This window comes from Rhinopithecus bieti, unplaced genomic scaffold (genome assembly GCF_001698545.2).
Source record: "Rhinopithecus bieti isolate Rb0 unplaced genomic scaffold, ASM169854v2 scaffold_21542, whole genome shotgun sequence".
Taxonomy (NCBI): Eukaryota; Metazoa; Chordata; class Mammalia; order Primates; family Cercopithecidae; genus Rhinopithecus; species Rhinopithecus bieti.
Window position 1 is genome coordinate 2,390,713 of NW_016810483.1, and position 22,975 is coordinate 2,413,687.

Consider the following 22,975-nt stretch of genomic DNA (forward strand, 5'->3'; position numbering starts at 1 on the left):
CCTAAGATTGGAGGTAATATCTTGAAGGTGCGTTACTGTTGTTCACCATAATGTCTCCTCTTTACTGCTTTTTTTGGAGGGGAGCGAGGATGAGATAAGTATGAAGAACAGCAGAATTTGTATCCATTTTGTTTTTAAGGTAAAAGTGATTACAAGTAGTTTTAGGACATGAAATAACTACATTTTGAGGGCTGTTAAACAGGAGGAGATGCATTAACAAAGGAGTGAACTTTAATTGTACCTAGTCAAGTACCAAAGGTGAATATTTGTTTTACTTAGTTGTTTCAAAGGGTTACGGACTTGGGTTTTAAATCTCTGATTCAAACCACATTTAGAACAAAAAATTGAAATAGGGTAGCACCCAAAAGCCTTAAAAATCAGCAGTCCCTGTTGTTGTTGTTACTGAAGTATTAGACTATTTTTATCTTACATCCAAATTGTAATGTGGCCTAAATATCATGAAGATCTTGTTCATAGAATTTGAGGCAAATATCTCGTTATAGAATCAAGTCTGCTGTATCACTAGTAAGCAAGGACTGAGTAATGTGGAGACATGAATTTTTATTTTCAAGACTTTAGGCTTTGATTCAGCCCTCTGATTACCAGAGCTCCTGCATATGCTAAAACTGATTGAAATTTCAATTTGTTAGCCTTTTCCCTGTTGGAAAGTCTAATAAATAGTAAAAGGACCACAAGACAGGCATACTCAGCATGTGGCCTGAATCATCCATAAACTGGATATCCAGACCATTAACAATCAAGAACCTAGGCAGAGTTTTCCTTTTAAATAATTGTCTGCATTTCTCCCCCTTACCTCACCATTGGTACATAATTTGCATGTGTAGGCTCATGTTTCAGGTTTCATATGTTTAAAGTTGCTTTTCTACCCTTTGCCATTTCTGACATTCATGTGAATGCATTTCAATACATGGATGTATCATCAGTTATATGAAGTCAGTTTTCCTGTGGTCAGATGATCCTGTTCCAACCCATACAAATTAGACTCTTCTGAAATACCTAGTAGGCCCTGTCTCTGATTGCTGCCCATTGAGGTGGTCTTGAAATGCCACTCTGGCTGAATTTCTTAAACTTATTTGTGTGGAAACGGTTATCTCCAGATGTCCTGCAGAACTTCTCCCTGGAAGACTTTTCTTTGGGTGATAACAGTGTGTGCCACTTTATACGTAATGACAGCATTAAAGGGTGGGGACGGAACGGGCAGGCCACCCCCTGGACTACTGTCTCCTGGGAGCTAGACCCGCTGCCTAGTTTATGCTTAAACATCCTGGTAACTTATATTTTCCTTTTTGTTTCTCCATTTCACTTAATGATTTTCTATGTATTGTTGCAGACATCTCAACAGTGAGCATGCGCTGGACGATAGAAGTACAGCCCAATGTAGAGTACAAATGCAGGTTGTACAGCAGTTAGAGCTACAGGTAAAACCACATTTATTTTTAATATTACCTCAGTATGCCTCCAATTCCAAATTTCTGTAGTGTTCTGTAATGAGTTCCTGTGTACTCATTATTGAATGGAAGGTCCAAAACCTGTCATTGTCCTCTATTTTATTTTATTTTATTTTATTTTATTTTATTTTATTTTATTTTATTTTTTACCTATTTGGGCAGGTTCAGCCTCAGTTCACGCCTTGGAACTGCTGCTCAGAGGTTTCCAAATTCTGGGCACCTGTGTGTATGCAGCCAACTCTTCAGCGGCCACTTTGAATGTTTCCATCTCTCTCTCACTTTCCTTCTCTTCTCACTTCTCCTTTGCATTTTCTGGTTATCTGTTGTCGGTGTAAGTCCTCGACGTCGCTCATATGATTAAACTGGAGCTAGGAAGACAAGCCGGGGAGAGAGAGATTGAGAGAATGAATGTGAATGAAGAGAGAAAGAGCGAGCGAGAGACCAAGATGGCAAGGCAGCACACACAAAGCCATGTTTTCCCGAGTCGCAATGGAAGTTATATGTGGGTTTATTTCTCATTTTGCATTGTCCTTTTTTCTCTCCACCACTAAGAATAATTGAGAGTTCACCGTGCACATCTTAAACACACATGCACATAATCAGATATATTAATATAGAATGTATATATCATATATATATTTATATATATCTAATCTAGTATTTAGAAACAATGGCTATGTTGAATGTGCTTTATGACTAGGGAAAATGAAGTTTGCAGGTTTTCCTGGGAATCACAGTGTGAGAGATGGGGAGTTTTTTTTAATGTGAGTTGTACTTCCGGGTATAACTTGATAAACTACCATATTTTAACAATAATTCCATTCTTGGTATAATTAATAGAAAATTAGTTTCTAAAAGTAAAAATTGGGTCAGAAATGGAGATTATTAAAATGTACAATTGCAACTGCCTGACCCTGCAAACCCCATTTATGCAGCCAAGTTCCAAAATGCTTTTGAGTGCTTGATGACTCACAGTGGCTTCTTCCTCTGGCTGGTTCAGTGTAGGCAAGAGGTTAGCCGACTAGGGGAAATTAAAACAATGTTGTACATTATATTGTTACCAGCCATCGAAAAGCCTATTTTGTATGCAAGACAGCAATGCTGAGATATATGGAGAGCCCTAGGCTAAGTACAGAAGATAATTACATTTGGAATTTTACTGAGTTAAGTCATTTACAGCTTCAAATAGTTGCGGAGAAAATCAGCCAAAACACACTTAAACTTTTGTTGTGACTTTTCAGGATAGAAAAGATTTTTTTAAATTAGTTATCATCTTACATGACAAATTACATTTTTTAGTAGGATTTTCTCAAAAGTTATTTTGTTAGCCAGTTAATATTTTCCATTCAAACTCTGGATATAAACTTATTAGAACAGTAAGATATTTACACAGGAAAAGGGCACATCATAAAATCTCAACATTTTAAAATAAGTCTTTGGAAACATCTTTACATTAACATGTTTATTGAGAAGAAAAAAACAGTAGTAGATGTAACCCACCCCCACAGTTCTTTTATGATTAAGACGCAGCCCTTGACAAACTGGATTCAAAAGAATAAACTGGAAGATCTGGCCTGTAATCACAGCCCTTTGGGAGGCCAAGGAAGGCGGATCACAAGGTCAGGAGTTCGAGACCAGCCTGGCCAATATGGTGAAACCCTGTCTCTACTAAAAACAGAAAAATTAGCCAGGTGTGGTGGCGGGCACCTGTAATCCCGTCTATTCGGGAGGCTGAGGCAAAAGAATTGCTTGAACCCGGGAGGCGGAGGTTGCAGTGAGCCAAGATTGTGCCACTGCACTCCAGCCTGGGAGACAGAGTGAGATTCTGTCTCAAAAATAAAGAAAGAATAAACTACCTTTCTACCTGAATTTGTACGTATTGGTGGTGGTATTTATAAAGTGATAGAAGCTTCTGCATTTATTTATTTGATAACGTTAAATTTTTAATGATGGGCTAAAATAAATCGTTGACCAGAATTGTCACGGTTTGTCAGGTAGCCGTTCTAGACTACAGATTAGAGTGTTCAGCCATTGTTAATTACTGAAGAAGTGAGCATTTATTTTATGAATTATTCTTCGCTCTCCACAAAAAGAGGTTAGGAGAAGGAAAAGATTTAGACCATCATCAATAAATTAAGTGTTTATCTCCTGGCAGCTTTCTTGTTGTTTTTTTTGGTGGGTGTGGCCTAGAAGTAGTACAAACATATAAGGATTCTTTGATTATTTATAGATCGCATTTATTTCTAGATTTCCTTTTATCCTTCAGCTATAAATCAAACTGAAGGCAGGTTTTTCAACTTGTGATAGACATCAAAGATGATCTGGCCAGAAGTTAGTATAATGTGGTCGTTCCTCGTAATGTTTTTGTGGGGGAGTTTGCTGTAATGGAGGAAGGGATAACAAGCTAATTCTGACGTGTTCTATTTCTGCAAAGCTTGAGGAATTATCAGAGTGATGACATAGATCTCGTTGAGAGCAGGGGTTAGCAACCCACAGACCTCAGGCCAAATCTCACAAGCTAGGGAATGTTTTTATATTTTAAATGGTTGAGGGAAAAATCTAAAGAAGAACATTATTTCGTGACTGGTAAAAAGTCTAGGAATTCCAATTTCAGTGTTCATACATAAAATTATATGAGAACACAGCCATACCCATGCCCATTCATTTACTTATTACCTATTGCCGCTTTTCTCTACAGTAGGGAGAGTCAAGTAATTGAAACTGAATCTACATGGCCTGCAAAGCTGAAATATTTATGATCTGGCTCTTACAGAAGTTTGCCAGGCACCCCTGGTCAAGAGGATCAGAAAAACAATTTGTATTACAGTATTAGCAGCTTGTCCCCTTAGGTTCTGGCTGCCTAAAGCTCTGTTCACCCCTTTTATCTCTTCCTTGTAGCCAGGGTGTATAAAACCAATCTAGTCTCCTGCATGGGTCAGTTTTCCCTACTAGCGTCTTCACAAGGCAAGTGCCTGCCAGTTTTGGAGGTCATGGAAAGCTGGACGAGGGATATTCATTCATTCTTTCATCCACCCATCCATTCATCCCCCCACCCATTCATTCATCCATCCACTTACCCATTTAGCAAGCATTTTCGAGCCTTTCAGATAGCAGGAATCTTGCTGGAGCTACTGCAAAGTACAGTGATTAAAACAGATAAAGCTGCCCTCCAAGTTCTTACAGTCTAGAAGGAAGAATAGACTACAAAATAATTTGCTAGTGAGACTGTCCATTCATTGGACAGCGCTAGCTGACGTTAACAGGTTCTTGAGAACACCAGAAATTTATTCAAAAGAGAGTTTCAATGCTAGAAAGGGGCCAAGCCAAAGCAGATTATATCCATTAGTTACCATTCGATCAGATGAAATAGATAAGAAAATGTTAGCAATTTTTAGTATTTAAAGAACCCTTTCCCTGAGACACAGTTAAGAGAAGCCTTAATTCGATTGAGTCTTTGAGTTGCAGACCTACCACATATGGGGGCATTTGGGACATAGTACAGTTATATTCAAAGGAATCTATTCTTTATAGGCTTCCTCTTTCTCTGCAGTTCAGCATGGCTAGGCTTGTGCTGTTCCATTTGCCACTTAATGTACCAGTGTCTAGAAACATACTTTTTAACTTACTTGACTACCAGTCATTGTGCCCATAGAACCTGAGTTATTGGGGCAATCAGGTCCCTCCAGCAGCAGGAATACTTTAAAGAGGTGTACTTGTCCTCAAACAGCCTATTTCTGTTTTCTGTTGGCATCGTCCCTCCCTTGTTCTCTCAGCCACAGACTGGTGCGTCACCTCCTTTAGAGGGGATGACCTGCACATTACTGACCCAAGGCCTACTTCATATTTCTTAAAGCATTTATCAGTCCAGGAAAAACTTGAACCTCCAAGTATCTCTCAAAGTGTGTTATAAAATTATCATTGATTAACTTGAATTTGAAAAACATTTGTACCACTTAGCACTACAGGAAAGAGCAGTTAAGTTTTCATCAATTCCCAAAGGGCGATGATCACTGTATTAGAGGAGGAGGAGAAATCACCCCTGCCACTCAGACTTGCAAGACCTCCCTCTGCAGCACGGTAATTAAGTGTTCACGTGTGGTCAAGATAGACCACACATGTGCCCCATTGTAAAAACAAACCCAGTAAGCTCAGATCGAATCTTACCATATACATTGACGGAGGTTCAGGTTGTCTAACCTAGAGGGTCATCATGAAAGGATTCCACAGGAGAATTCAGAGGGCACAGTAGCTGTAGAAGTAACCAAAGCTGGTGAAGGTCACTTAAGCGCTATGTACCTAGACAGCCTCCTTGAATTTAAACCCCAGAAACCTTTTACCCCAAATGGAAGGCCCTTGTGTCTCTGATCTGTCAGACAAACCTCCCTAAAGAGAAAGATACAATTTTTCCAAAATAACTACTGTTAGCCATAGGGGATAATGGCTAGAGATGTTCCCCTCCGTAGAGCTATCTGTACAATACTACACTTGAATTAAACTGAAAAGCCTTCAAGGCTGTACTGGTGAGATTTCAGGCAACTGGGCAGAAATAAAGACAATGGGTTATGGAGACTGATTTAGACTGTCTAATCAGCACTGTACATGAGAGCTGTCCTGTCCCTGTATATTTAAAATATGACTTGAGGCCGGGCAGGCGCGGTGGCTCACGCCTGTAATCCCAGCACTTTGGAAGGCTGAGGCAGGCGGATCACCTGAGATTGGGAGTTCGAGACCAGCCTGACCAACATGGAGAAACCCCATCTCTGTTAAAAATACAGAATTAGCCGGGCACAGTGGCACATGCCTGTAATCCCAGCTACTTGGGAGGCTGAAGCAGGAGAATTGCTTGAACCTGGGAGGTGGAGGTTGCAGTGACCTGAGATCGCGCCATTGCACTCCAGCCTGGGCAATAAGAGTGAAACTCCGTCTCAAAAAAAAAAAAAAAATCACAAAATATGACTTGATTTACAAAACCAAAGTTTCGATAGAAATATCAATTACAAAAGGCAAGGTACATCTATATTTGTTAAATTTTTGTTGAGAGATATAAAAATATATGGTGAATGTTTTCTTAGCAGTAGAAAGAATGTTTGTGTAGAGCTTGTTAACAGAGAAGGGTTGGTTAATTCCATTCTCTTGTTGCAACCTTCTACTGGTCTCATTTAGAGAAGAGTGAAGAAGACATCTCAGTGGGCCTTCTGAGCCTTTTCAAACATTTCTTACTGCATTTCATTATTCCGAAGACAGTTATAATTTTTAAACATTTTACCAAAGGACCCCAGCTATTACCTGGGGTCTAAAAGTGTAAACCCGGAGAAGTGTATGAGGTCCTTATACTATACACATAGACACCTAACAGTGAGACAGACACCACAAAATCATTTTGTCAATGACATACATGGCTTTTTGAAGTCAGGGAATGCAGTAAGATTTCATCTGTTCCTTTTTGACGGATTCTTCTGGAATGATGTACAGACAAGGAGATGAGTTAGAAATGGAGTGGAGAAAATTCCCATAATCACTATACATAATCTTATATAGGTTATGAAATGTGCAGTCTTCCCTCTACCCCCATCACGACAGATGGACAGAGACACAGGAAGTACAAAGTTTTTGAGGATAAGAACTCACTACTGAGAAATGCCATGGCCAGGATTATAAGGAAACACTTGAAGCTTCCGCAATATTGGGCACCCACTGTCCACCGGCCACGGGCCTGGGGATGTAAATTCATATGAATCCAGATTACTTGGGTCCTCTTAGGTGGGACATTCATGTGAACTCTTGTAGCCTCTAAGCTAAAGATGAGATGTCACAAAAAGTTGCAGTGGTGGCTGGATTGTAATTCCGTTTGGGGGAATGGGGAAACCATCCGATTTCACAGACAGAAAAAAAAAATCTGATAGAATTGACTTCACTTAGGAAGCTGAGACAGTGGTGTTACAGATACATATTTCTGACCACATATAGTGGTTTTAATTTGTTCTATGATCATGTGACATTGCTGAATTGCTATATGTTTTCTCTGATGGATGAAGATGTCCTGATGTTTTCATCATGTGTCATGGGGGCAGGTTCAGGACAGGCTTCCTACAACCCCTCAGCCTCTAGGCCCTTTAAAATGAATATTGACAGCAGGCAAGGGAAAAAGGAATCAACCAAACCAAAGTTGATCTGCCTGGCAGGAGATGGGGTAGAGGTGTGTGTGCCTTTTATTCTTTAAAGATTTTGTTCCATTCAGTCACTACTTATCAAGCACCTGTTATATAGAGAGCACTGGATGCAGATAAGTAAGGTGGCATGGCCTCTTCCTGTACTACACAACCTAGTAGGGTAAAACCAGGATGCCTTTAACTTCCCTGCCAGGCAGAGTTTCTAAAAGCAAGGGGTGAGGGATTGGGGAAGGTGACAGTGGAAAGGGTTGTTGGCAAGGACATTCCAGGCCAAGGGAGCCATGGAAGATGTTGCCTAGATTGTAGGATAAGGAAGAAAGGATAGTGGAAGAATATATTGCTCTTAAAATTCATCTGTCTGTTTAACACAAAACAGGGTGACCAGCTGTCCCAGTTTACTTTCTTGGACTGAAGGGATTCCTGAGAGTTGGGATTTTCAGTTTCAAAACTGGAAAAATCCTGGGCAAGCTGGGAGGAGTTGGTCACCCTACTCCACTAGCAGTGGGAGAGAGCTATGGAATGCCCCATCTTCTGCTTGTAATTATTTCATCTGATTTGCACACCATTTGACTGGCCAGCTATTGAGCTCCTGCTGTGTGCCAGGGCACTGTCGGAGGTGCCTTCTGTCCCCAATTTCTTGGAGTCCCCACAGTCCCTCTGTGGGTAGACACCACCCTATTTCCTTGATTCTAAAAGTCACTTTTTTTTTTTTTTGAGACAGAGTCTTGCTGTGTCTCCCAGGCTGGAGTATAGTGGCAGGATCTCAGCTCACTGCAACCTCCACCTCCTGGGTTCAAGCGATCCTCCTGACTCGGCCTCCCGAGTAGCTGGGACAGCAGGCATGTGCCACCATGCCCTGCTTGTTTTTGTATTTTTAGTAGAGAGAGGTTTCATCATGTTGGCCAGGATGATCTCAAACTCCTGAGCTCAAGGGATCCACCTGCCTCGGCCTCCCAAAGGGCTGGGATTACAGGCCAGTGTGTCCAGCCAGGAGTCACTTTTTAAAAGAAAAAATATAACATTTGGAAATTAATGTATGTCTTACATTTAATGAGTGTGTTTAATGTAGTGTTTCTTCTTATTCTTTAAGAAGGTATTACTAAATCCATGGTTATTTTAACTATCACTGGCTTCTTAAGAGTCAAAGAAATAGTTTTCAGGGATCCCTCCAGATAGGGAAACTGAGGTTTAGGAGGTCCGATTAACTTGTTTAAAGCCAATGGCGAATAAGGGCAGAGCCTAGGAGGTTAACCCAGCCTTTGTAGCCTGTGCTCCTTTCATTGTGGGATCCTGCCTTATGCTTTCCCCCAGAGGATCATTGTGGCCCTGTTGGGCTCTATGAAGGAACTGGTTTTAAAACCTGGCTTTGGGGGCCATGCCCCTCTGCCTCGTGGAGCTCTGTCATGGGCAATCCATGGTAGCAAAGCAAGGCTGGAGTCCGGTAATGCTGGCATCACTCCAACATCTCCCAAATCATCTACACCAGGAATTGTAAGCTCTAAGAAAATGTCAGCAGGGAGAAAAGTGCACAAGTTTCAGTAGCAGAGGGAGACATTAATCCTAACACAAATCAATTACTGTACGAACTTTACATGTGATTACTGTACCATTAGTGGTGCTATTTGTAATCACACCAGCCTCCTAGACTTTAGCAAATTTATTATCTGTAATGTATCCCCCTTTGGCCCTGTCTAACCCTATTCGAGGCAATACTCAGGACAGTTCCTATACCAGCGGCCTCACAGAGCCTCCTGCACAAGCCCTGAGCATGTCGGGGAAGGAGAGGTCCTAACAGCATGGTAGTTCCATCTTGCGACTGCTTTGTAACCGGAGCCGAGAAAAAGAAGAGAGTGAGTCTCTGGGTTTCTCACTTCCATGGCCTTCTGTGAAAACCACGACACTTATTTTTCATAATTTAAAATCCTGCCTTACTCTGGGAGCATTAGAATTCCTAGACTATGACTGAGTATTAGTGTGTGTCTGCTTTAAATGTCAAGAGAGTCTTTAATAATCACATGTAAGGAATGTTAAGATGGTGACAGAGTACAATAAAAGTAGGGAAATTCTTCGATTGGGGTGAAATGAGCCATATATTGGCCACCACCTGAATGTTGTAGTTGGTGTGAAAGAAATCATTCAGAAGTTTTTCACTGGTACTAAGTTCTGAAGCCATAGTTGGACGAGGTGGGTCAGAAATAACTGGTAAATGCTCAGTTTGGTAGAGTAATTTGAGTTCTGCTCCTTCTTGTCACTGCTTTTCTCCCCTTGTTTTCTTCTTTTCATCCTATGTACTTTAGAGACCTTTAGAGATCCAGTGTTACTGGATATGCTCTGCCCAAATCGGGTTAATCTCTTTGGATCATCATTGTATACAAAACTCCTGAGGAAATGTATACAGCCACTGTTGAAGGCCTTCTCAATCCATGGCAGAGAGTAGTGTCTCCCATTTAACTTCATTATACTTGGACAGTTGGGGTCCTTATTTAAAAATACCTACTTCCAGGTCTCACCGTTGGAGTGTTGGCTCCAGCATGTTTAGGTGAGACCCCAGTCGGTTAACTTGGAGATCATCATTGTATGGGATAATCTGAACTCATCCATTCATGTAGGTGCCTCTTAAAACTCCATGTGCCCCCCTTCCATGGAGACTCTTTGAAAAGACACTTTCTTTTCGTAATTTAAAATCCCATCTAACTCTGGGAGCAGTAGTTCAGCATGAGAGTGGGGAGGTAGACTATGACCTATGATTTGAGTTATTGTCCCAGGTGATTCTTAGAATCACACTAGTGTGGGAAACTCAGACTAAGCACCATATAACTGGGACCCTAGTCTTATTTCTGCCCTTTCCCAGTTCCCTGACCTCCGATATGTGTACCTTGCAAACCTCAGTTTCCCCAGTTACAAAACAGAATAGGGCTAAGGGACTTGAAATAGCCACAGTAGCCTTTACCTCTGTTAAATCAAAGGAGTGTCTTGGCCCTTTCTTCTCATCTGTCCTCAAGAAGTCTAGCATTTTTACACATACCAAGCCCTTCATTTATTTCAGCAGAGTTTTGTTTCTCACGAGTAAGAACTGCCAAATTGGCCTTAAAATGATTAGTCCTCCTGACAACATAGAAAATGGTGATGTTAAATGAACCCCAAACCATGTTCCCTTTTCTCTGTTAAAATAATGAGTTTAATCTTAGTTTGTATCTTTGAGGATGTTGAATGGAACTCCTAGCCTTTGGCAGTTATCAGTTGGCTCGGGTGCAATACACAAATTCTGATCTTTCACAGCCCAGACTATCTCAAACCTAATTTGAGGCCATGGCTTAGAGAAGAGCAGATGACCTGTTTCAGCCAAAGGGTAGAAAAATATTTGCCCAAGATGAGGGGAAGCTACAGTAAGAACCTGAGACAAATTGATAAGAAGTGGGCTTCATCTTTCCTTCGCTTTCTGTTCCATTCTTTAAACGATCAAAATTATTTCTCTTCCCAGTTAGCCCAGCTGCAAACTCCACTGAACCCCTGGTAAGCAGATCCAGATTTCAAACATATCCTCAGCCAGGACAAGTCTAGATACACTGGATCAATTTCACTTTTCTTTTTTAAAAAAATGAGAAAATTGTTGAGCATTCGTGAAGCACTAGTCATTTTGCTAAGCTTATTATGTGCAAGAACTCTTCTGATCTTCAGAACACCCCTTCAGAGTTCAGAGATGATCATTCCATATTTAGAAGGAGAAACTAGGTAATTAAAAAGGTTACATAATGTGTTGAGTCACTGAGCCAGGATTTGAACACAGCACAGCATGATTGTTTTGTCCACATCCTTAACCGTTTTCACCCTGCCATAGTTCTACGGAACGGTTGAACAAACTCAGTAGATTAAAATGACCCCTGCACAAACAGCTCCCTCTAATGTTTAGGCCACTGTCATTCCCTTTATGCTAGATACTCATTCCATACCCACTGGGAAAGTTTTTTAGAGAGTAATTCTCTTCTGATATTTCCACACAAATTTTCTTTTTAATTTGTCAACCAAATTTTAGTGGGCCTTTGGATTGAATGTCTCAACCTCCTTTTCTTTGCTTTTCATGGAATTCATAGTTTAAGAGGAAATGCTGGAATATACTTGCTAATATTAAATGTTTGTCCAAACCTCATATTTTAATAATGAAAGGATGCCGTGAAAATTGATGGCGATGGTGAGCCCATGGGATGATGGCATAAAAAGTAATAAAGAATGTGAAAGCTCTTGGAAGGAGCAGTTAGTATTACAAATGCAAGACAGACATTGTAGACAGGATGTGGTTTCAATAGGTGTGAATGTTTAGCCTTTTGCCTAAAAAAAAGAAAACTGAATTTGGCGGGTTTCTGTAATTGTTAAAACAGTTTGTGTTAGAGCTATAATTGATTTAAAGTCTTAAACTCATTCAAGAATATGATACTACACATTAGTTTGCACTAACCAAACAAAACCAAAAGTTAGATTTTGCCTTTTCTGTAACCTTGTTCATCTTTTAGAAAAGCAGAGCTAGGGTGGTACCATTGAGGTTCCTGGAGAACTCTCAGAATTGGTGATGAATTCTAAGCAGTGTGCTCATGGAAAAATATGAAAATGTTTCCGATGGCAGTTACCTCCAGGGTTTATGAAAGTGGCCGTGTATACAAATTCTAGGTATGTGTTTGCAATGTAGTGTTGCTACCTTTGGCTGACCAGTAAAAGATCAGCTTGGTAGACCTTTGGACAGAAATATGGAGGAGATGTTTCCTTTAAATGCTCGGGATTTGGATTTTCCTTGTACCACACTTAGTCTTTATAATTGCTACATCAACACTGTTTACCCCCAAATTAAGTCACAGTTAATATTCAGCAGACTTCAGTAAATATCACCTCTCACCCTTTAATTTGTATTGTTCAGCATGACAGACTACTTCTTCTTCTTAAGAAAAATACAGTTAATTTCTGCCCTTTGATAACTTTAAATTCCTTCTGCCCTTTGATAACTTTAAAACAAAACATTTCTTAAAAGTCTGAGTATTTGACATCAAAAGCTTAGGATACTTACATTACAAAATGAATAATAATGGCAGAAAATAGCATTCCCAACATTTTAATTGTTCTAAGCCTCTTTGGAAAACTGAATTCCTTTAGCATAGCATTATGTGTTCAGAGAATCTTTTAAGTTTGGGCTGTTCATAACTTACTAAAGAACAGAGGGAGGAATAACATCAAGTGGCTCCTAATATGGTATCATTTTTCATTTCCTTTGTTTGTGAAAGATAAATGCTAACACTGTACGGCCTTTTTTTTTTTTTTTTTTTTTCTCTCTCTTAATTATTCCTCCCTGAACCCACAAGGAATAAAAAGAAAAAAAAAAATCAAATGTGATATGGCTGAGGACTGAGTCATCCAGTAGGGATAAGCTGAAAGCTTTTTCCCTTCTCCCTTTGTGCTCTTTCCTTTTTCTCTGTCTTTCCCAATCCCCGACCCGTCCCCTCTCCCAGAAAATAACTGTATTGAAATAGATAAAGTCATTTTTTTATTTGGAATAATTTAAGATTTTAAAAAACTGTTGATTTTTAAAGGATTTAAGGTTAATTATGTGACAGAACTAATGAGTCCCTCCTTAATTCTAAGGCATTATTTTGGACAAATGATCTACCAAAGTATTGAAATGAAACTGCATTCTCTCCCTCTCCTCTCTCTCTCTCTCTCTCTCTCATATTAATCTCCTCTCCATTTTCCCTAAATGCCACAGCTGTTCTCTTAACTATCCCTTTATCTTTAGGGGATGTATTTCCCACTTCTTTTACAGAAGTAATCGTTATGTGTCCCCTATGCCCAAATGTCTTGAACTATTGAAAATATCGAGTTAAAGCAGTCCAAGCAAAGCATGAAGGATGTAGCTTCCAATAAGTAGTATTTCAGTGCCTACTGTGTATATCCAATTAGAAACTTGTGTGACTTTAGAAGATCGTTTTTTATGGAATAAGGACACTTAAATTATTAAGATGAGACTAGCACATAGCAGGTACTCAAATCTTGAGTAAATGAATAAGCAAGCTTATTCTACACTCATTTGAAAATGGGAACCTGTCATCCCTTGGAGCCTGCTCCTGGCCTGCTAATATCACTTGCCAGCACTGTCTTAATCTATGCCTACCTGTTAAGAAAGATGAAGCTAATTTTGCATAAATGTATCCATCTGTCTAGGAGTTTTTCCACAACCACAACAGATGAATGTATGGGTTTTAGCTACCTAGCTCGTTTTCCCTTGGCTTTTCTCAGGAATAAGGTTGGTTAATAGGCATGATTCACATTTGTTTTTAGCTGTCTATGCTCCATGGGACTGCGTGGTGCCAGCAGGTCTAGAACTTCCCAGTTAAAGTCTAATGCATCTAGTGTTGAGAAATCGCACACCAGCACCTCCGGTTACTTCGAGTTTGGCAGTGGTCATGTAGCTTTCAGAAACAAACAATGAAAATGATTTTATCACGTGCTATGGTGCCATAGCGTAATTTGTAATATGTATCATTTTTGGTGTTAAAAGAGTCATGCATCTTTATTCAGAGAAATAACAAAGCATTTTCTTCCTACCAGCTTGCAAAAGACAAAGAGCGCCTGCAAGCCATGATGACCCACCTGCATGTGAAGTCTACAGAACCCAAAGCCGCCCCTCAGCCCGTAAGTACTGATCCCCACCAAGGGGAAAAAAGCAAAATGTACAGTATTCCTTTTCTACTTCCCCACCCCAAACGTAGGAAGGAGGGACCAGCCTACTTTGGTAGAGCTTTGAGTTTTGAAGGCATTAGATTCATGTGACTGTTTCTGGTTACCCTTTATGATGAAGGTCGTATGCTAGGCATTTGGGGAGATACAGGATGATTCAGACATGGTCCTTGCCCATAAGACCCAAGCACCCAGCTCTTCTTTAAGGGCAGAATGATTGGTGCCCAGGCAAGGTACTGAAATACATTATGAGAGCTCCCTGGAAAAAGAAAATCTTTCTGAATGGTAGGAACACAGAGAAGACAGCTAAACCATGACAGCAAAGGAAAGGGCATTTCAGCTCAGGTAAGCTGAGAGACAGTGGTGTTTAGGAAAAAGAGCAGGGACTAGTCCAGTCTAACTCTAACGGAGGAAAGACATAGGAAACCTACTATTGGAATAGTCAGAGGCTAAATTATGGAGAGGCTCTAGTGGTTACTGAGGAGTTTGAAATGAAAATTATTCTTTCACAGTTAGGAGACCAAACACAGTACACTGAAATTACATTTGATTGGTAAGAATCTCCTCTTTCTTGCCTTGTTCCCTTTTACTGGACCTTGAAGGGTGTCATCCCAGCACAGGCTGTTAATATCGAAGCAGAAGGATCGTGTTTGAACCTAAAACTTTGTCTTGGACCTCTTGTAATAAATCGATCTCTTTAATGGTCGTATTTCTCTTACATTTCCAAAGTTCTCCTAGTAGCTTTAACTGATTATTCAAAATGGAGACAGTGCTTTGCTTCTTGATTTTAAGATTTGTAAAATTTAAAGGTACACTGCCTTTATTTGATTTTGCTTGGAGTCACTGTGTGAAAATTAATTGAGCGTTGACAATCTATAGTTAGTACCAGCAATTTTAATCAATATGCAATGATGCAGCGTAATGGCAAAGTATTGGTTTATCTGTTTTGACTGATTTTTTTCTATAAATAAAGCAAACATACACCCATATATGTATGATTTATGGTGATAGAAATAAAACGGAGTCAGACTATTAACCCAGCAAATATGGTAGCCTGCCAAGATGCAGTTGGCAGGCAAAATTAATGTCTGAAACAGAACACATTACTGAGATATAGGACATAAAATCATTAAACACTTCGTGCATCCATTTTTACTAGGAAGGAGTCCTTAGTTTCCGTGTATTTTACAGTAAATGGCTGTAGGACTGGATGTGTAGGCTACCAAAAAGAAAGGAAAAAAAGAACCAGCTCATTCAGTGTTGTGGCATCAGTAGTCAACTGTGCTGTTTCTAACAGCCCCTCCTTCTAAGGAGGATTTTGGAAAGATCTTGAACCCAGCTAAGCAAATTGATGAGCCTCTGACACGACTTGGCTGAAGTTATCTCGAAGAAGTGTAGCTGACTGCACAGGGCATTCACTGCCTTGGAACTTTCTGAAAGTCTTAAGATGGCTTTAATGGAATGGTTTTCCCAGATTGAAGGGTTCGAGTCTTTGCACCTAGCAACAAGAATGAGATTATCTCTGTCTTCTTCCACGGATCAAAAACAGTGATAGGATAATGGTTGGACCCAGCACCCAAGGTGTGGATCTTGGGGCTCCTTGGGAAGAGGAAGGTTACAATTAAAGGAACTACAAAACCCCGTAGGGCACTTGGCGAGTGACTGGGCTGGGTGTTGGCAGAGAGCACCATGTATGTAAGCCCCCGTGGGCCACAAAAGGACCACTGGATTCTTCATGGAGGACCAGTGTTAAGCAGCCGGTAAACAGGGAAAAGCATGGGGCGGGGTGGGGGGGATAGTGAACAGGGATGGAAGGTTTGTCTTGATTAGTATTTAAAAAAAAATGTTTTACATTCTAGAAAATTATAACTTTGAAGGGGACCTCCTACTAAATTTATTTTTAACTGCTCTATTGAAAATTCTCTACCACTAGTCAACATTATCTCTTAGTAGCTCAGCACAGTATTTCTTTATTAAAAGAAATAGGCACGAATATTTTGACTGAAAATTAATAGCTTTTGAATTCATACACAGCAGGTTTTCTTTTGCAAAGAAGTCCAATATCGCTGCACAGCACTTCTATAACCATTTATTTAGAGTCCAAGTCAAACCTTTGACAGCTAGAGCAGCGCTACAAGCCAATATAAAGAACTCCAAGATGTAAACCAACAATAGGCCGTCTGTGTGAGGTTTGCCATTGTCAAATACATAGATTGTTTGGATTAGTTTATGTAAATGTACTGTTGTATTACCCTTTGAAAAAAAAAAGATCACATTTGTGTATGAAAAGTGGTTCCCTTCACAGGCAGCATTATAAATTCCTTATCCTTTAACTTACATGTAAGAAGTAAAAATTGGTGCCTGACAAGCAGATATTGTGTGACACTCTGTTGTCGGAGTGAACCTGCCTTCTTTTCATTTATTGGAAAATAGAAAATTTTATTACAGATACCATCTTATAAATCAGGAATTATTAAAATATGTATAGGTGAGGCATTGGGAAATTAATTATAAAAGGTAGACGTGTAATGTTTTGCATAAATTTCCACTTCTTTGCCAAAAGGAGAAAAAAAAAGGGCGCACACATACAGCAAACCCTTGATGCTTTCAACTTTAAGGGCCCAGAGCTTTCTGGTGACTAATTCTCACGTGCAAAATAGTCTCTGCAGTCTGTAATTAATTTATTCCACCCTAAATAATAGAATGCATGGTGTTTGTTTGAATGAGTATCCTTCTAGAATCTTTGATTTGAAACAAGCAGTCACCAGGATTCAAATCTAATCATAGGTGGGGACTTTGATTTTACAACCTTGCCAGTAAGTTCATGAAGCTTTTTCTTTTTTCCATTTCTTTGTAAAAGAAACCTCGTGTTTATTTTAAAATTCTTAGTCACTAAGTGATAGAATACTTTGCTGTAAATGTTGCTTTTCACTAAATGCCATTTGGGTGTTAAGTGTCATTTGCTGTATCCAATCATCCAACCAGTCCTCATTTCTTTGCATCAAAGAAACTGCTAAAATGTTCTTAGATTGTTTTTACATCCGCTCATAGACGCATTTTCTGGATCCTATTGTGGGACTCATCAGATTTGGATAGTTAGAGGATATGCTCATCTTGGGAAGGTGCCCAAGTTTTTAGACATGGATCTGAGGAAGGAAGCTTATGAGTGAACTGGGACAGGAGCTCAGGGGCTTCCCATCCCTCAGACTCCTTCGACAGCCTTTCTTCTTGCTTGCTGTCACGTCTCTTTAAACCTAAGTAAAACCTTCCTTTCAGAACAAAACCAAAGACTCAAGGTGCAAGTTGGTTATGGAAAGGGAATTCCTACATTTGAAATCAAACTATTCCATCAACAAATACGTCTTGAGTATGTGACATACTGAACAGAGTAGTCAGTCGCATGAGCGAGGCCCATCCCTGCCGTGGAGGTGTTTGGAGCCTGGTAAAAGAAATAACAAATAACTATATACATACTCACACAGTCTCACTTTCCGTGAATTGCACTACCTGTAAGTAGAACAGCTGACCCAGAATGATAAAGTCAGGGGAGACTTCTGGTAGAAATGATGTCTAAGCTGAAACCTAAAAGATGAGCAGGAAGCAATGGTAAGAGGTCAGCCTCGTGAACCTTTCCTTAGCTTAAGAGTGGGTGCACAAATCGGTCCCTCTGATTGGTGAGGATCAGTGTAGAGGAAGGAAAGGAATAACCAACATCAGTTAACAACAAGCTTTTCAAAGTTTTAATTTTATTAAGACTGGACACTGCGTGGACATATGTAGTATGTGTAAGTTGACCAGAGCAGCCCTAAGTTCTAGCTATCAGGTAGAGCAGAAAAGCAGTTCTTATATTTAGAATGGCCACATTTCTTGTTATTTAAGTTTTAAAAGATTCTATTCTTTTCTGTGGAAAGAGAAGCAAAAAACAACAGTAAACTGCCCTAATGAAAATGACTGATATTCTTTTGTTCCAAACTCAGTAAACATTCTCAGAGTAAACACCCAGATGTATTGCTTGGAGGTGAATTTCTCCATGCTTACTCTGTGGAGAATTTGCCAGGATACTTCATTTGGGGAGGGAGTGAAAACAAAGAGGACAAAACAAAACAACAAAAGAAACATGTCTGTGGTATGATGACTTTATTAAATTGCTACGAATTTCTTAAAAAGACTTTTCACTCTCTGTCATTATGTCAGGAAAACACTGTAAATCGTATTTTATGATACTGAGTACATGAGAGGTACGCTTTGCTTTAGGGTATTCCTGCACATCAGAGAACAACTTCTGCTTCTGGAGAAACCACATTCTTTGAGATTTGGTGGGCACGTAATTATAGTGTAGGTGGTATATCCTTCTTGACGAAAATCTTATAAAGCACTTACAGGAACTTGGATATTTGGAATGAAATACAGTATTAGATTTTCATTTTTACAGATTTTCTTTTCCTCTAACCATAGCCATTAAGACTGTTTTGAAAGAGTTTTAGCTCCTATAAAACAGAGTGCCCCCCGAAAAAAAAAGGGTCTTTTAACTCTTCAAGGATCATTTGGGCTGCCCGAGTCCTTGCTTTAGAGTTGGAGAAATAATATTAAGCAGTCATAAAAAGGGATTCTTAGGCACACCACACAAAAGCTGTTTTATATACTGTTTTCATTAAGTGCCCCCCACCCCAACCTTTCAACTAGAATGTTTTGTTTTGCTTTTAGTATCCTTGCCAGTACCACCACCTTCTAAGTCATTACCTTCCACGAGCACGCGTCTCTAAAACAGGGCCAGGCTGAGATGGTAAAGGAAAGGAAAGCAAAGGCTTGTAACAAAGGCCTTCAGCTGCCACCCACTGTCCTGCCCTCCACACGGCCTGGTAACGTCCCTCCAGCCTCAGAAAGGCCGTCTGAACTCAGTGATTCATGCCCAGAAATGACACCGCCACGCAGTTAAAGCAGGACTTGAGCTGGCTCAGGCCAGTAAAACCAAGAGCAGAAAAACAAGTTCTGTGAGCCCGAAAGTCCCTACTACGCAGTTGTGTCCCTTGGTGTTTGGGTTTCAGGTTTGTCTTTTGTTCTCAGAATCTGTTTTCATGTGAGGCAAGAGCACAAACAAAAATAAAAATGAGTTCTTATGGGAATACTTACAAGTCTGTTTCTGTCAGGGGTTTACATCAGCAGTTTATTTTTTTAATGTGAGTGACTCATCATCTTTAAACAGGAGGGGAGATTACTGTTAAAAACTAAAGATTAATTAAAAAAAAAAAAAAACAAGACTAAGCAGAATAGTGGGTAGCCGACCAAGTTGGAATAGTTTCGATGGCTAAAAGAAAAGCTGATGCCTGAGAAACAAATAAATATAAAAAATAAAACCCTACAGCAAATTTTAAATGACATAAGAATTTAACTTTTGGCCAGAGTTTCAAAGAGATTATCTTTGCTGAAATCATCACATGATGGAAACTTGCCATGTAGAACATATCAGAGTTACTGACTCTTCTAAACATAGCAACTTCTTTTAAATAGAAAATGAACACAATAAGAAAAATAGGCTTTCCATCAGGAAAAGAAACCCTCCCAGTCCATTCCCTTCCTGCTCCGTGCCCCAGAAAAAATTATCTTTTAAAACCTTAACTGCAATCAGAAACACAAAGCACATATGCTTTCATTTCTAATTGATGATTACATTAATAGTTTACAATTAAGATGAATATTTCAAGATTACAGCAAAAACCCACACCATTCCCCATGTGCTCTTCTGTTCTAAGTGTGTAATTAATTTTTTTAGGGGGGCACACTTTTTTCAAAGAGGCCTTAATTAAAAGAGAAGGTTTGGTTTGAACACAGAGCCTGTTTTGAATCTTTCTTCTCCATTCTCTCTCTCTCTCAACTTTCCCTTTCGAAGATGGTTTCTCCTCAAGACAAGCATGTGATCATCAAACAGAAGTTTAAAAGTTAAGAAACTTCTATACTAGTTGACAAGGTTGACATTTCATTAACTTGTTGGTTCAGTCTTCAAGTGATTTTGTGTGGCAAAGCACCCTGTGTTTGGAGCGTACAGCTTTTTCTTCTTCCTTCCCTCACAGGCTACAGTCATGTTTAATTTGGAATCTGGGCTCCTTTGGCAAATTAGCAATTAGAACAATTTTGTGGGAATATGTATATGTGTCATTAGTTTTCCTGCAAATTAATAGCAAGGGCAGAGGTCAGGCAGAAATTTTCCACTTGACTGCAGCTCCTCTATTGAGACTTGGCACTTGGTTTTGGAATGGCCACAGCTGCTCTCAGCCACCCTCTTCCTCCAGGAACTGTCTTTTAATTAGTTTACCTCATAGCCATCATTACAAATATTACTGCCTCCCCTCCTCGAAATAAAATTACTGTTTCTACAAAATATTCCAGTGACATCTTGCACCACTGCACATTGATGGTGGGGTCAGTCGAATGCAGCATTTAATCATTAGATCACCTCCATCCGCGTCTCCTAATTAGAGTCCTTACAATACATTTTTATCTGGTAATTAGCTGAGATTGGCTGCTTCCTCTGTGGCTTATTAGAGACAGCCCAGCAGTGGGTGTGAATCACGGTGTCATTTGTCAAGCCTGGTAAGCCCCCTCTCTGCCCTCTTCTGGCTCAATGTTTATTCCCACTTGCTAATGTTCAAAAGCCTCCAGAAAATTCTACCTTCATTTCTTCCTTTGTGGATTGTGCTAACTTGGAGGGATTTTATTTTTCGCTGTTGACTCTTTTTTGGTAGAGAGAGTCCTACTGGTGAGATCTTGGTGGAAGCTACAAGACTCACATCCTTTTGGCATTTGATGACATTTTACTGTGGGGTTTGTCTATTCTTCTTAGCTGTGAACACCCAAAAAGATGGGCTTGCACTTACTGAATGAGTTTTGATTTCTGACAATGAAACTGGAACCCAGTTAACCTGGTGATCTTCCTCCCAAAACTGGAAGGGAGCATGCATGCAGGACATTTGTGTTTGTAATTTTCATTGCATCTTTAAGAAGGCCACAGTGTTTAGGGAAAAGTTCTTAAACTGAAAAGAGAAGCCAAGAAGTACAGTCAGTCCTCAGAACTGCTTTGTGGTTACTGTGTACCTTTGCCCTTTGACTGACGTATGTGTTCGATGGTAAGCCCTTCAAGGGCAGCAGTTAACTGTTTTATTCCTGTTTTTGTCATTGTAGGACTAACTGCCTTATATTTACTCAGTTACATGTGTTGAATGTCATGCATAAGCAGGGATAAAATGCTCTGCACGGAATCTTTTCCAAAAATGAGCATACAGAGAAATGAAACTGGTTAGTGTTCATTTTTCCCATTAACTAGGCATAAGATGATTATACAAAGGATCTAGAATCGTACAGGTGTTTGGTTTGACTTTGGTTCTGGGTTGGGAATATGGGCAAATTATTTAACCTTTCCAAGCCTCAGTTTGCTTATCTGTAAAGTATGAGTAATAACATCTCAGATATTAGTGGTGGTATGAGAATTAAAGGAGACCACACAGTGGCAGGTGGTTTAAAACATGATTTTTACAAATGTTACCCTTGACTTTCCAAAGTGCTCTAAGATGCTTAGGCTTAGCAGCATCTGAATTATAAAAGCTGTATATTTATGAGCGTTCGCCTTTCATGCACTAATTTCCTTGACCCTTTGCTTGGGCTGATGCTTATACGTACTGTTGCTGCACTTGGTCAGTGATTAAGGCCGGAGGTGAAGAAGAGGTCAGCCCCAACTCTTCCCCCCTTGGCTTCTCAGCTCTGCCCCATCCTGCGGCTGCTACTGTGAACTGTTCACACTTAGTTTGCAAATGTGTGTCAGAAAACCCGGTTTCCAGCACTATAGAGAAAAAGCCACTCATGGCATCTGCTCAGCTTGCTGGTGCATTTGTAAGGGCAGTGCCATCTCCATAGCTTGCTCTTCACGGACATTGTCTGTTGCTCACCGAGTCAACATTCTATGCTGAAAATAAAAAGGAAAGCACAACTCAAAGCTCACAACATTCCGTTTCCAGCACCATGTTTACATTTTTCCATTAGTATTTCTTCATGATATTTGATCTTTTTCTTCAGATTCATTGCTTTTTTATGAAACTCTCCTCAAACATATTAGAGAAGATTCTCATGGCCCCTCTTTTTTTTTTTTTTTTTAACTGAGTGTGAGTAAAGGTCGAGTCTTCCCAACATATTGGAACTCTCTTTTAATAAGTTCTTTGATTACGATCTCAGAGGAATCTCATTTTTAATACCTTCCACAAATACTGCCTTGTACTTAAGACTGACTGTAGCATGGTGAATCAGACTTGGTGAAACAGACTTACTATGGTAAGTGATTTGAAATCTGGTTTGAGAAAATGTTACCAAGTAAGCCTACTTTGCTGAAGTTTTTTGGATTTTAGGCTGGGTCTGTGTATCTGAGATAGCATATAAACAGTTATACATACGCTGAAAACAACCAAATTCTTCAGCATTGCCAGACATAAAATAACATTTCTGTTCCAACAAATTTTGGGAAAGGGTTATCCCTTTTAGTATTTGTAAGAACGGTACTTTAAGGTGAAGGTAAGAAAGATAAATTGAAACAGTGCTAATTTTTTTTTTTTTTTTTTTTTTTTTTTTTTTTTTTTT

The 22,975-nt window shown here is 39.7% G+C and overlaps 1 protein-coding gene across 15 annotated transcripts in view; it reads left to right on the forward strand.

The window, feature by feature from the left end:
- The window catches only part of FOXP1 (forkhead box P1), a 639,921-nt gene that overhangs the window by 594,297 nt on the left and 22,649 nt on the right, over window positions 1-22,975 (forward strand). For all 15 annotated transcript variants that reach the window (XM_017892176.1, XM_017892168.1, XM_017892169.1 and 12 more), the window contains 2 exons: window positions 1,352-1,439; window positions 14,228-14,311. In XM_017892176.1, the coding sequence (XP_017747665.1) occupies window positions 1,352-1,439; window positions 14,228-14,311 (172 nt within the window). The remainder of the gene's footprint in view (window positions 1-1,351; window positions 1,440-14,227; window positions 14,312-22,975) is intronic.